Source organism: Sinohyriopsis cumingii, chromosome 3 (genome assembly GCF_028554795.1).
Source record: "Sinohyriopsis cumingii isolate HCF-2022 chromosome 3, ASM2855479v2, whole genome shotgun sequence".
NCBI lineage: Eukaryota > Metazoa > Mollusca > Bivalvia > Unionida > Unionidae > Sinohyriopsis > Sinohyriopsis cumingii.
The window spans coordinates 80,491,197-80,507,728 of NC_142963.1; the positions used below are offsets into that span (position 1 = coordinate 80,491,197).

Here is a 16,532-nt window from a genome sequence, read left to right on the forward strand (position 1 = left end):
TATCTGTTATGTACAACATATACAGTATATACAACATGATGTGAAGAATCTGGCTAGACACTAAATAATTAAGTGATTTTAAAAATCAAAGTATCAAGCCTGGAACATATGCACAGGCATCTGTGAACACATAAACATATATAAAATATCAAATATTATCCAGCATTGAAAATTTCAACTGTGAAAATGATGCAAAATTACAGAAAAGCATCCATTTGAGACATTGATTATGAAAAGAAGAAATGCTAGGTGCCTGCCTTATGTCACTGTTGTACTGCAGACTTGATTTTTATTAATGTACAAACTATGATGCTGTTGTGGTTTCTTGAATTAGTCCTTGTTCCATAAGCAGCCATGACAAACATTTATCATGATAAAATTACTCTTATTTCACATTGAATTCCAACACACCTAGAATATTTTGATGATATACACAATAATACCACTCAAAATATTGTAGGCCAAGAAAACTCTGCAGAGATATGGCTATCTTTGATAGACATGGATATCTGGTGACAATATCAACAGTTCCCACCAGTTATCTGGAAGTTAATCAGTTTGGAGTTATATAACTTTGAAATCATCCTGGTTCAATTCCTTGTCATTTTTAGCATATTAGCCACTACTGTAAATCTCTTTATGGCACAAAAAGCAAAATGCTTGTCCTGGTGTTCAGTTTTCATACAGATTGACCAATTATGTTCCCATCTACTTTGCGTTCAAGCTATTCTCATTACTGCACATTTTTCAAATGGTTATTCAAACTCTTATCCTGCTCAAACATTTGACTTGCCATGTTTAGCAAGCATGCTCATTTCCATCAGTTTCCATTATGCGGCGATTCATTGGGCCAGTTCAAGAGTTTTGACCAATCAGAAACCTCTTTACAGCAATCATATGTTAAATAATATATGGAACAGATACTTATTAGAAAGCTTGTTGCAGAATGGGACTGGATAGAGCATTATTATTTTAAAAAAACAACAAACAAACAAAAACATTTTGGAGACAATATTAGAAAAGGGTCTATTTCGAAGCCACCATTACTAAAAACAGAAAAACTTTAAAATTACTTGTATAAGAAAAGAAAAACACATCAAAAAGAATTTGACTAAATTTGATAGAAGGCACTTGAGCATAGAGGGCTTTCAAAAAGTTTATCCAATTGATGTTCATCTGTCATAAAATATGACAATTAGTTATGACAAATAGAAAAAGCTATTGATCTCATGTCAAAAATGGATCAATAGAATTTGACAAAATGTAATAGTATCTAGAGGAATACTGTAGCCATAATTTAAAACTAGATCACTATGACCTATATTTTGGGTTCAATGATTTGTGGTTATCATTGTGATCAGTTCACTTTTTCTAGGCTGGGGTTTTGTGTTCAGGTCATTTTCTCACATCGTCACATTTGTTGGCACTTAGATGTGTCAATCCATTATCCAAAGGAACCAAAAATCAACAAAGATGGATAACCCCAAGAATATATGAATTTACAGAATTTGGAATGAATGTTCATGAAATTAATTATAAAAGGTGACATCCATGAAAACATTCAGGGTTGTTAATAAATGTTTTCCTGATGTAGAAGGAAGGATTAGTTTTGGCATTATATCATTAAGCTATTGACTGCTTCGTAATTGATAAATGTCAGTACATATGTAGGTGCTCAGAAACAACATTCATTAGGAACTGACAATAAACCTATTTATGCTTTTCTTAACTGCAGTCTAAAATGTTCATGTCATCCTTGATACAGCATGTCAAGCTTTGTTTTTCTTATGCTCCAGACATTAAGAAAAAATAAAATCAATAAAAATAAACTCAACTTTTTCTTATGCATATATCACCATTAATATTAATTAGCACATGTACTCATCAATCATTGCATTTCCATGTTGTATTTACAATTAATGTTAATTAACACCTGTGCTCATCAATCATTACATTTCCATGTTGTTGGATTCACCATTATTACTAATTAACACCCATGCTCATCAATCATTACATTTCGATGTTGTTGGATTCACCATTAAGACTAATCAACACCCATGCTCATCAATCATTTCATTTCAAATGTTGTATTTACCCATAATACCAATTAACACCTGTGCTCATTAATCAATGCATTTCCATGTACACTGTAGTTGTATTTACCGTTAATTTTAATTAGCAAATGTACTCATCAATCATTGCATTTCCATGTAACTGTACTAGAAATTAAAAAATTGTCAATAATTATACTGCAGTCTTTTTCCTAGTGTTACATTACAAATAAATGTTACAAATAAATAGATGCAATTAATTGTACTTACTGCAAACTAATTGTATCATGTCTTCCTTCCAGATGGCACACTGAGCTTAATTACTTCACTTGACTACGAGGCTAAGCATCAATATCTATTTGAAATCATGGCATCAGATCTTGGGAAACTTTCCAGGAAAACAACAACAAATGTGACTGTATATGTCAATGATGTCTATGACTTTGTTCCTCACTTTCCTGAAAATGTGTACGAAGTCAATTACAACATAAGTCAGTTGAGTACTAGCATCCTTGATGTCAGTGCTGGACAGGGGAAAATTACATACAAGCTGACTGGTGAGTATCTTATTCATCCTCTTTAATATGTGGGGTTATATGCATTTCACCATCTGTTGATCCAATGTTCAAACTGTGCCTCCTCCCTCTCCCCCCTGTCTAGGTTATTAGTAATCTACTAATATTACTAAACCCATTAAAATCAAACTTGATTTTTATTTTGGCACACCCAAACATTACTGTTATGATCTGCTCTGCAGAGCTGGTTGTACACTCTTAATAATCACATCAAGGCTATGGTTTCATTATCTTTTTATTTAGTAACCTCCAAAACTTGTGCATGGGAAGAATGGGTTTGAGAGACCCAAAACTGGGTTACTGTGTCCAGCTTTCCAGGGTTCATTGAAGCGTGCTTCAAACATGTGTTCAATTTCATATTCCAACACATGTTTACTGTTAACTTGCACTATATGCATGATGTAAGCAAGCTATGTCAGACACTAAAACTGAGTTGAGAAGTTGAAAAAACTACTTCTCAGGATTTTATTGCACATTACTGACAACTCTTGTTCCAGGCCAATTAGTTGTAGACAGTTGTCAGCAAACTTCTAGGCTTCATCTGTAGTGGCTCATGGGTTAGCATTCCAGACTTAGAAGGGTGCAAGTTCAAATCCTGCCCAGATCAGGCTAGGTCAGCCACCATGGTGTATCATTGGGCAGTACTCTTTACTCCAGTTGCTTCAACATGTTATAACCTTTCTTGTGTTGATGTGACATTAAACACCACTCAAACAATTAGTCATATAAATAAGGGCACCTTACAGTGAGGTATATTCAGAGAAAGCTGTGTTATAGTAGTGTATGAACACAAAAGTATGATTTTTTTAAAATTTGGTTCTCAACAGCCAAGAATCAAAATCAATTGTATAATAAAAATCAAGCACAACAATAAAACATTTGTATGGGGTTCATGACTGTCCCCACTTTGTAAGTGGTTATACAGAGGAGTTTAACAGTGAGGGATTACTGTAGATAAATATAAGGATACCAGGTAGCTATGTAAGTATGTAGGTTGAATATGCTGTGTATGGTGGGGTACAGATGATATATTCAATCATAGATGGCCTTCATGCAACTGAAATGAAATCAAATCAGTACATGACTGTTAAACTACAAAATATGCCAACACTTTACATTTATTTAGTGCTATTTTTAATGGATGTTATTACATCTTGTAATAGTGTATTGCTATAATTTAGTGCTATTTTTAATGGATATTATTACATCTTGTAATAGTGTATTGTTATAATTTAGTGCCATTTTTAATGGATGTTATTACATCTTATAATAGTGTATTGCTATAATTTAGTGCTATTTTTAATTGATGTTATTACATCTTGTAATAGTGTATTGCTATAATTTAGTGCTAATTTTAATGGGTGTTATTACATCTTATATTAATAGTGTATTTCTATATTAATAATTTAATAATATCATTCATATTCTTTATTTGCTGTTTAATTTTTGTATATAAATTTATTTAGGTCCAAACTCCATCAGTTTTGACATAAATAAGACTACAGGCCACATCACTTTGAAAGATAAGCTCTCTCCAGACATTATGCAGTACAATTTCGGTGTGGTTGCAACTGATAGCATAACAAATGCTAATGACTCATGCATGGTATGTAAATTTTTAATTTGTAACTGCGAATTAGTAATAGCAAACATAAAAAAGCCTTATAGGAAAAGCAATAGATTAGAGATAGGATAATTCAGGATTACTGTATTGCATGTGTCTGTTATTTTATGACTTGGGGTATACTTGTTGTATTATTGAAATGCACTATACAAGCTACATCATGTGTACATCTTTCTCCAACTTATATACACATGTCCTGTGGATTGCTTATATGAGTCACTCTAAGAAATAAAGTCTTGGATGCAACACACTTGTGTCTGTTACAGTATATACATCTCACTTGAGACAGCACATGACAAGAAACACAACATACTGGATGTCTTTTTAAAGCGCTATACAATTACTGGTTTATAGTATTATAATTTTTAGCATCTTGCATTCAGCACAAAATAACTTAATATCAGGATGAAATTGAAAACAAATAACTTCTATGTATTTGATGAATTGCATGTAATTTTAAATATTCTGACCATCCACATGGTCCAGATAGAGTTAGAGCTATGTGTCAGTCTCTTACTGTAACTTTAATACAAAATTGGTACTCAGTTGCTACTTGTAGACAAAATAAATTGTATAGCACATTCTTATGACCATTTTGCACAGTATAAGACTATCATAAGAGTTAATATCTTAAGCTAATGCCATAGTCATAAGTTTATTTTTAAAAGATTCCAAAGGTAGGGTGGGGTATATATTTTTGTTAACATTGTATATTGCTAGGCCTGAAAATAGTACATAACATGGTGGTTGTCCAAAAACATACAAGGCCTGAAAATAATACATATATGGTGATAGTCTGAAAGTGAAAGAGTCCTGAAAATAATAGATGATATGATGCTAGTCTGATAGCAAACAAGGCTTGATAATAGTACATATATGGTAGTAGTCCAAAAGCATACAAGGCTTGAATATAGTACATATATAGTAGTAGTCCAAGAGCATACAAGGCTTGAATAGTATACACCACTCCCTCGATAACTCGTGCACATCGGGGTCCAGAAACATCTACCGTACTATAAGTGAGGCGCGAGTTATTGAGGGACCTATAAAATAAGCCCAAAACCGATAAAGTGATTGACGACATAAAGGAAAAATAAGGGGGGGGGTAGGCAGATTATACTGTTGAATACTCACTTTATAATCGTTCTGAGATTAACTGTGAATAAATATCTCTTCATAATGGGGTACTTTATTATTTCCTCATAGAGCAACATTAATTTCAGGATAAATTACAGTATATTGAGGCGATCATCAAAAACATTATTCCACGTGGTTTCCATTCGCTTAACATGTGTACCACTTCACACATTGTGTACTATGTCACTAATTTTTATGTTGAATTGAATACATTCTAGTTTTATTGTTTGATCCAAATTAGACGTTTTTTTATATACAAAAGATCGACTCTTTTTGAGAAACAGTGTCGATCAAACGATAGATAGGTAGATTTGAATGCGATAGAAGTTAAATGGAAAACAAAAAAACAAGGGTTAATCAGTACTAACATATTTAATTGGTCTACAAATTTAAAACAATGTAAATTAGAACAAGTTAATACTTGCCGTTTGTGCCACGCTTGACAAATATCAATTCACTTTTTGAAAAAAATCGGTTAATTTATTTTGTGTTACTCCTTGGTTTCTCTGCCGCCAAGCAAAATCCCTCAGATTTCTCAACTGCATGAGCTTTACGTAGTCAACATTTTGGGTCTCCAGCCACCTTATGGCAATATCAAAATATTTGATTGCTTCCTGTGCAGGGGGGGTGCAACATCTGCGTCTGCATCACTTTCAACACTTGTGTTACTCCAGTTAGAATCGTCTTCTGCTGCAAATTTGTTCGTTATAGAATTAATTATAGTTTCATCTGACATGTATTTGGCTGTTGGGCAATCATTGTCAGCACAAATCCACTCATGCATATCATCAGGAGGAACACCCATCTCAGGACCATGAGTCTGTATGAATTTCTCCCAAACAGCCTCGGCATTAATGACATCAGTTTCACTGAAACCTTCGAAGTCACTATCATCGTCGCTGTCTCTGTTACTGTTTTGCTTTACGTCAATGGCAGCTCCAAGACCCTTAATCCAGCATCCCAGGTCTCTTGTAATTGATTTTTTTAAAATGCAACAAACACTTCCCCAAGTTGTTGATCAAAACAAAGCCGGCATGTAATTAGGTTCTCACAGAAGTACTCACGGGTTTCAATGTGACGGTCGATTGACTCTTTTCATGTTTTCAATGAACATAATATGTTGTGATTATAATGTTTACACTGAAATGGAATTAAAGGATTAGAACGTGACTTTCACACAGGAAGACGTTTAATTGGTGTTTATTTCATTCTCAGAAGTTTTCATTGATCGCTATTTCACCAGACTGTTTATTTACAGTATACGGACAACTATTTATCATAAAAACTTACATAATATATGATATCTTTAAACAGAGGTCTCGCTAGGATTTTAAAACTGGGTCTTTCTGCCTCTGAATTCAATCACTGAATATCAAGTACATTTTCTCACTCGGCCGCCAGTCAAAGCCTTTGAACAGATGCCTAACTGTTGCATCATGTTCTTTTTTTTTTTAATGTACTCTTATAAAATGGCAACAGTACATCAAAGAGTCTTTCAGTCACTGAATTCTGTCATTGTAAATATCAGCACAGTTAACTGATCAACACATTTTCCCACAAAGCAGGTGGCTGAAACAGGACCAGCAAATCTTTGAATTTTCCCACGCACCTATTACATGCATACGGAGGACTCCTGCCTCAGTGATTTTCTGCATCCCAGATAAAAAATTGGCATCCAAATACGTGTAATTAAGTGTTTTTGAGATCTCTGAAAATAATTCTTCTTTAGAACTTGCAAATTTCAAAATATGGATTATATTTTTACGGGCATTAATCACCATTTTTGATGATAAAACGAGCAATGTATCAAGGTTTAATTTATCAATTTTTATCATAATTTTTTCATGTTCAGCATATTTTAAAGATATTTAAAATACATTTTCTCTGGAAAAAATCGGGAGCCAAGATGGACACCGCGTTATAAGTGGGATCGCGCGTTATCCAGGCGCGAGTTATCGAGGGAGCAGTGTATATATGGTAGTATTCCAAAAGCATACAAGACTTGAATAGTACATATATAGTAGTAATCCAAAAGCATACAATACTTGATAATATTACATATATGGTAGTAGTCCAAGAGCATACAAGGCTTGATAGTAGTACATATATGGTAGTAATCCAAAAGCATACAAGGCTTGATAATAGTACATATATGGTAGTAGTCCAAAAGCATACAAGGCTTGATAATAGTATATATATGGTAGTAATCCAAAAGCATACAAGGCTTGATAATAGTATATATATATATATATATGGTAGTATTCCAAAAGCATACAAGGCTTGATAATAGTATATATATATATATGGTAGTATTCCAAAAACATACAAGGCTTGATAATAGTACATATATGGTAGTAGTCCAAAAACATACAAGGCTTGATAATAGTACATATAATGGTAGCAGTCCAAAAGCAAACAAGACTTGGTAATAGTATATATATATGGTAGTAGTCCAAAAGCATACAAGGCTTGATAATAGTAGATGATATGGTGGTAGTCTGAGAGCATACAAGGCCTGGTAATAGTACATATATGGTGGGAGTCCAAAAAGATGAAAATTGAAGATACATTGTATGATGCATATCTGAATGATGAACATAGTTGCTTTGTATCAGATTCATGGAAAATAGATCCAGTTTATTCTACTGATTACTCTAACAGACTGCACAGACCTACATTGTCAGTGTATGCTATGATGGCAGATCTGTGTCTGTGCAGTTTGCAGTTGTACTCAACTTATAAGTGAATATATATATATAACCTTTTCTTGATGGAGATGCAAGATTCACTATGAATTATATCCATACCATTTGTACTTACTTATAAGTCAAGTCCAACTGCAAACATCATAGACCCTAATCTGCCTTGGCATAATGGGCTGGCAGATCAGTGTCTGTTTTCATTGTTTTACTGATATGCTTAACAAAACTGCATAGACCCAGATCTGTCAGCACATTATACAACAGGGTCTATGTAGACTGCAGTTGTATGCATTTAATTGAGTATATAGAGGTAGATTAGCAATAAAGAAATATCTTAAAATTTTCTTTTTCTTTCTTTGATTTGTATTAGGTAATAATCCATGTAATTGGTGGGAAAGTTCTGACTGACTACACAGTGTCTGTACCAGAAAATTACAATGGGCCATTTCCTCAGATTATATATGACCTCAACTCAACAGAAGAACAACAGGGAAATGTATTATATGACTTGCTTCAAATTGACCCCAATCCGAAGGGTAACAATTTTTATCATTATTTGTACCAATTAATGGTCATCTTGATGTCACTATTGATTAGTATTTCATGACCACTTATTTGGAATGCATCAGTGTGGGACAGTATATATTCCACACTGACAGTATCATTTTTATTGTCACACTGTTGATACCACTTTTGCTGCCAAACTGTTGATACATCTTTTATTGCCACAGTGGTAATACAACTTTTATTGCCACACTGTTGATACCACTTTTATTGTCACACTGTTGATACCACTTTTATTACCACACTGTTGATACCACTTTTATTACCACACTATTGATACCACTTTTATTGTCACACTGTTGATACCACTTTTATTACCACACTGTTGATACCACTTTTGTTACCACACTGTTGATACCACTTGTATTGCCACTCTGTTGATACCACTTGTATTGTCACACTGTTGATACCACTTTTATTACCACACTGTTGATACCACTTGTATTATCACACTGTTGATACCACTTGTATTGCCACACTGTTGATACCACTTGTATTGTCACACTGTTGATACCACTTGTATTGCCACACTGTTGATACCACTTGTATTGCCACACTGTTGATACCACTTGTATTATCACACTGTTGATACCACTTGTATTGCCACACTGTTGATACCACTTGTATTGTCACACTGTTGATACCACTTGTATTGCCACACTGTTGATACCACTTTTATTGCCACACTGTTGATACCACTTTTATTGCCACACAGTTGGTACCACATTTATTGCCACACTGTTGATACCACTTTTATTGCCACACTGTTGATACCACTTTTTATTGCCACACTGATGTTACCACTTTTATTGCCACACAGTTGATACCACATTTATTGCCACACTGTTGATACCACTTTTATTGTCACACTGATACTTTTACTTTGATTGCCACACTGTTGATATCAATTTGTTTGCCACAGTGGTAATGCAACTTTTATTGCCACACTGTTAATAATACTTTTTTGCCACACTGTTGATACCAGTTTTATTGCCACAGTGGTGATAAACTTTTATTGCCACAGTGGTGATATCACTTTTATTGCCACACTGTTGGTACCACTTTGATTGCCACACTGTTGATACCAATTTTATTGCCACAGTGATGATACCACTTGTATTGCCTCAGTGATGATTCCACTTTAATTGCCACACTGTTGATACCACTTTTATTGCCACACTGTTGATGCCACTTTTATAGTGAAGTGGTGATATTTAGACCTCTCTCTTTATCTCTGTCCATCAGGATGAACAGATCTCTCAATGTGTCAAGGCTGTCTATATATGTATGCATTGAGGAGCTGCCATTCAAAAAGTGACCATTCAGTACCTAGTACACTCTACAACAAATGGTACATGCTTTTAGGGAAGAATTTTCTTCATTAAATATAATACTAAAATTGTTTAATTAGTGATTTTAGTCTTATTGCATTAATAATTATGTTTAAAAAGGAAGGAGAAATTTTGGATAGATAAGTGTTGCTTGCAAACCAAAATTAAGTGACTATCAAAATTTGCATGCTGAGTCTGTTAATTAACTAGACTGCTGCATTGCACATTTGAATGTAGAAATAAGCAAAATAAAAACCCAAACCCCTTATAGGTAAAGTCACAATCATTAAATTGTTTAGTTTAAAGATGTTTTTACTCTGAAGTTTCAGTTTTGTTTATATTGTATCCCCACCCCCAACAGTCTTCACCATATCAATCTGTGTAATAAATCTATTGCCAAAAATAGAAATCACTTCATTTTTGTAACAAAGTTGCATTAACTGTCAAAATACATGATCTGAAGAATTATATGTAGGAATTAAATTTGTAAAAAGTCTACGTCCTAAATTGTAATATTTCAGAAATTCTTTTGATCAATATATTGGAACAGAATGGAGAAAAAATGTCAATGGAAGTTCATGATTTATGCATTAAAATATATATTGAAAAGAAAATCTAAGTTTTTGTCATAGATATAAGGGTATATTTCTCTTATGAGGTGGAAACATTTTGTGTATTGTCATGAGTGGCAAACATGAAGTGCAAACATTTTTTATTGTCATGAGTGGCAAAAGGAAAGTGGAAACATTTTATATTGTGTTATGATGTGTTGGTCTTAAGCTAAGTGACTGAAAAGAGTGAAAACCAACAAGTGTTGTAAAATGGAACAAATAATTTATTTCCCCATAATACAAAATGAAGTTTCAAAAAAAACTTTAAAAATTGTGAATTAAATCCCAAATAGTCCTAAAAATGGTATCACAAGATGAAATGTATGAAGTAATAATTGAATTCCAGTGATGTTCCAAATATGTTCCAGTATTAAATGTATTGTTGTGCCTATATGCTTTGAATGTACTAATGGCTGGGAATGTGATGATGTGTTAATTCAAAATGTCATTTTCTGAATTCACTATAATTCCAAATTAATGTTTAAATCAAAACTATTATTGAGTACTTTGTTATTCCAGTGGATAAATAATTTGAATAAATAAATAAATCCAAGCAAATTAAAAACTGAATACAACAGTAAGACTGATTCAGATGCTAAAGTAAGAATTAGTGATTTTTCAAGTAAACAACATTGACATAAAAAACAGTATGGCACAGTAATAGAGCCCAAATGCAGGTCAGTTTCCTCTCTAAAACATTAAAAGTTGTCAGCAAGTTTAGGAAATGCTATGTGGAAAACTAATGTCCGAGACTCAGATTCAAATATACATGTTTACCTCCTTCAATAATGATTTGAATATTTAATATATAATCTTAGATAAATATTATTAATGTATTATGTTGTTTATAACATAAATGTCACTAGTCAGGTAGACAATTAACTTGATTTTGGACAAAGGTCAATGACAAAATACAGGTATACATAACACAGAATCATTAAGAAAAGCCAACAACCATTAAAATTAACTATGCATAACAATTTGTCACAAGTGACAAACCTGAAGTGGAAATATTTTGTATGTTCATGAGTGGCAAACACTAAGTGAAAATATGATGTTTCCACTCACTGTTAAAATATTACCTCACATTTACTCAAAAATCAAAGATGACAGTTTTTAAACAAGCATATCTCTATTTTCCCCTTCATGATCCCTATACCTGGTATTCATATTTCTTACAATCTAGTCAAGAATATGTCAAATTACCAGTGATGCAAATCTTGTATTTTGTGCTTATTAACCGGAGCAAAAGTGTAAAACAAATATACTGCTAAATAAATTTCATACTTATTAAATAATACTTACAATCAAACATATGTTTATACTAAAAGCTGTTTCTGTTATGTCCATTTAAATTGAAGAAAAAAAGAATTTATTTGTTCTGTCATTAGCCTCGTTTTTTAAGCCTGTTTTGACAGAAGTTCAAGATGGTGATCATTTTGGGATATGTATGTATATCTGGACATTCGCTGTATGTCTGTGCTTGACTTCAATTTGAAAGATCTTACTTTCCATTTATATATATGTCTTTTCAAGTTAAATAAAAGGTGAAATAACAGAAAGATGTCTCTTATTGATGAAAGCAGAGATTTAAGTATGAAGTTCATCATTATTCATGAATATTGAAAATTATATTTTCATGCATTCTATTCCAACACTTATATCTACTTTGCAAATTTTATTTTTCCTGTGATAGACAACACAGCTGGACTATTCAAGATAGAGAATGCAAGTGGAATATTGTACTGTGAAAGAAAACTTGATAGAGAGGAGCAGAGTCAGTATGTCCTAACCATTAGAATAAGCCATGTCGATTCTCAGAGTGTTCGCATAAGGAAAAAGCGTGACACAATAGGTATAAGGAGTTTGAAATAAAATCAGTACACTACAATTTAGTGTTATTAACATATTTGCACAAAATATTTACCTTTGATTGTTGCTAGAAATTCACTTTTCATTGAATTTGTATCCTATGTTCTAAAAGCCATTGTTAACATTTTCAAAAATTTACCATCATCTCTTTGCTTAGTGTGCATCATTTTGAGACTGCTTAAAATTTGTTTGGTAGTGTTTTATGATAATAAGCCAGTATCTGTCCTGCAGGTTGCATGATTATTCAGATGTATGTATGTCTACCTCCCACCTTATTCCCCAAAAGGAAATCAGATGGGTTTTATGTTGCCTATGAATCAATCATAGTTACCATGGAAATAACATATCTAACAAACTATTGAACGAAACCAGACCAATTTTATATTTCGATACCTTTAGTGGGTTTCAAGACTTGATTCAATTTTGGTGAGAATAACCTTATTTTCAAGGATACATGTTAATATTTTGTGTTAAGCGAAGGACAAGCTTGTATACAAGATCCTTACAGTATGGGTTGACTGAACTGGACTAAATTTGATACACACATGCCTTAGGGGACTGCATGGTCAGATTACATTTTATGGTCTTGAACCAGCTTTAAGGTCACAGTGAAATTCTGTTGGGGTGTCTATCTAAAACAAATTAGTGAACAACATCAGTTTTAGTTCTATATTTAGATATTTGTGAAGGTCCCTAGATCAGACTGGGTTATGGTGACTTTGATCAAATTGTTGGCGTCCACAAGAAGATAATTTCTGTTCCGCAAAGAATAAGTTTGTAAGCAAGTAAATGTCTCATCTTGTAAGTAATTAAGATGTGTCCAATATAGATGGAGTAAACTGGACCTAGTTTGATTCACAAATGCCTTGTCATAGAAGATTTTCATGTCCTATTTTAATAGTTTTTTGTGGCTGTGTGCACTTTTTCTAGGTCACAGGAATTCATTCTGTATGGAGTGAGGGTTTATGCATTGTGCTTGGATGGCAGAGGCCTACTTAGTATGGAAGCAAAATCTCTCAAGATCAATCGAGACAAATCTGACCCGTTTTTTATATTTAGGTGTCTTTAAAGGATCCCATGACCTTTTAGGATTCTAGTGACCAGCCAAATTTCCATGGTCACAGGATAACATTTGATTTACATTGATTTAGTTGCTAGCATTCCTATATGCTTTACCATTAAATGATTCATTCTTTCTGAACCTTTATATAAACTACAATTGTCCATAATGGACAAGTTTGAGTGATCTCTTGCATGTCATTTGTAGACAAGTTTCAAATTAACTAGTATCTTGTCTTCACATTACTATCAACATAAAATGACACATTTTCTATCACAGTTTCCAACATCTCTAACAAACATGTAACTGAATATTTGCACCTTTTTACAAAATATAATCCAGCGATCTTGGAAATCTGTTTCAAATCACACAAACCCAAACTTGGTCATGTTTTGACATCGATGCTAGAAATATCTTTCTGACATCCTAACTTCCTCTTCTGGGCATAGAATATTGCTTTGTGTCCTTAGAATTTAGAAATTTTGTAAATCACACTTCTAAAAAAATGTTCACTTCATTAGAAGATTTTTTCTTCTGTTAAGTTTGATTGCCATAGAATTACATTAACTGTCTTGTGGTGGTGGCAGATTGGTCAGATCATTTTCCTTAAAAACAAATCCATTTTCAGTTACAAATGCCCCTTTCTTATTGTGCAGTTGAAGTATATCCCATTATTAGACTGCCTTTCTCATAATAGGTATGTCTTAATATCAGTATTGTGTGATCTTAAATATAACATACCTAATTTTTATGGCTCCCATGAATGGTGTTATAGTGAGGGATTCATGTATAATTCAGTCTTCTGGAAAGAACTTTCTTTTGGCTACTTTTTATTCTTCATTTTCTTGTATTTTTCAGGTCAAGCAAGAATCATAAAATTGCTTGTTATCATCACCAATGTAAATGATAACCCTCCCACAGTCCAGAGAGACTCTCTTTTCTTTCATGTCTTCAAGAATACAAAAGCAAATTATGTTGTGGGAAAAGTCAATGTAAGTATTTTGAAATTTATGCAAAATAGTCCTTAAAGATATTTTTTTAAAATTCCTGACTGAGAATTAATTACCATGGTAATGAAGGTTATTATTAATTCACCATCACTTCACTTTTTTGTGGATATATTTTCTTTCTTACAACTTTTTTGTGGATATATTTTCTTTCTTACAACTTTTTTGTGGATATATTTTCTTTCTTACAACTTTTTTGTGGATATATTTTCTTTCTTACAAATCACCAATTTAAATATGAAAGTAATAAGAATCAATTTGTCAAGACAATAGGAGACCCACTTTCCCATCAGAGACAGGTCCACTGATCTGAAGATCAAAAAGTGATCCATTTATCAAAACAAGGAGGCAGGTCCATTGACTTAAAGATCAAACAATAACTTACCTGTCAAGACAGTAGAATCCCCTTCCCCTTCAGAGGCTTTAAAGATCAAACAATAACTTATCTGTCAAGACAGTAGAATCCACTTCCCCTTCAGAGGCTTTAAGGATCAAACAATAACTTATCTGTCAAGACAGTAGAATCTACTTCCCCTTCAGAGGCTTTAAGGATCAAACAATAACTTATCTGTCAAGACAGTAGAATCCACTTCCCCTTCAGAGGCTTTAAGGGTCAAACAATAACATATCTGTCAAGACAGTAGAATCCACTTCCCCTTCAAAGGCTTTAAGGATCAAACAATAACTTATCTGTCAAGACAGTAGAATCCACTTCCCCTTCAGAGGCTTTAAGGATCAAACAATAACTTATCTGTCAAGACAGTAGAATCCACTTCCCTTCAGAGGCTTTAAGGATCAAACAATAACTTATCTGTCAAGACAGTAGAATCCACTTCCCCTTCAGAGGCTTTAAGGATCAAACAATAACTTATCTGTCAAGACAGTAGAATCCACTTCCCCTTCAGAGGCTTTAAGGAACAAACAATAACTTATCTGTCAAGACAGTAGAATCCACTTCCCCTTCAGAGGCTTTAAGGATCAAACATAGAAAGATCCATCTGTCAAAAGAATAGGATCCACTACCCAATCTGTGGCAAATCCACAGGTATCTGTATTGCATCATCAAAATTGTAATTAATTTTGCAAAACCACATAAAGTGATGCCCATGAAAACACATTGCAAATTCATTTATTTTTGTACATATCAGTTTTCATAGTTTTGGTACTTACATTTGTGAATTGCAGAATTGGGTATTATTGTTTTCAAAGACAAATATTTGTTGATCAGGGAATGGGGTCCTATTTTCATCGTGCACAAATATTTGTGGATTTGGTCTTTAAATTCATGGTTTGGAGCAATCATCAAATAAATGAAAATTAATACCCCACAAAATTTAACACCTCATGAAAATTAGTACACCACCAAAAAATAGCACCTTATGAATATCAGTACCCCAAAAAATATGAAAAGTAATACCCCACAGAAAATAACGCCTTATGAGAATGAGTACCACATGAAGGATAAGTGCCCCTTGGGAAAAAGTGAAATGGCAGCAAATAAATTCACAGTATTTCAGATAGAAGTATATTTTTAGCTTGGGTAACTATAACTTCATTCCAACTCATCAAGGGGCAAGAATAAACAAGAATTTGCATGGACAAAAATATCTGAGTGATGTGTAAAATTGCCCTTTAAAGTGGGTTGCAAATAATTATTTTATATGTCCTTATGTGTGTGTATGTATGTATGTTTGTGCATATATATATATATATATATATATATATATATATATATATATATATATATATATATATATATAAAAGTTTATAAATATACACCAGACAGAACGGAAAGTGCTATCCCTGGATTCTATAGAAGAATGCTTGATAATAGTAGGCAGAATAATATTGGAATACAAATAATACTATCATACAGGTAATAGGATTTTTAATTCATACCCTACAGAGATTCGAACCCAAGGTCCATGGGTAAACAGCACCCATTGCCTTGCCTGCACACATGAGCCCATATTCCCTCACTACTAAGCACACATCACC

General features: G+C 33.1%; 1 protein-coding gene across 1 annotated transcript in view; it reads left to right on the forward strand.

The window, feature by feature from the left end:
- LOC149803181 (cadherin-23-like) overlaps positions 1–16,532 on the forward strand; it is a 287,768-nt gene that overhangs the window by 254,553 nt on the left and 16,683 nt on the right. Inside the window, exons 66-70 of the mRNA XM_089953899.1 lie at positions 2,354–2,608; positions 4,093–4,232; positions 8,460–8,625; positions 12,292–12,450; positions 14,386–14,519. Coding sequence (XP_089810025.1) covers positions 2,354–2,608; positions 4,093–4,232; positions 8,460–8,625; positions 12,292–12,450; positions 14,386–14,519 — 854 coding nt within the window. The remainder of the gene's footprint in view (positions 1–2,353; positions 2,609–4,092; positions 4,233–8,459; positions 8,626–12,291; positions 12,451–14,385; positions 14,520–16,532) is intronic.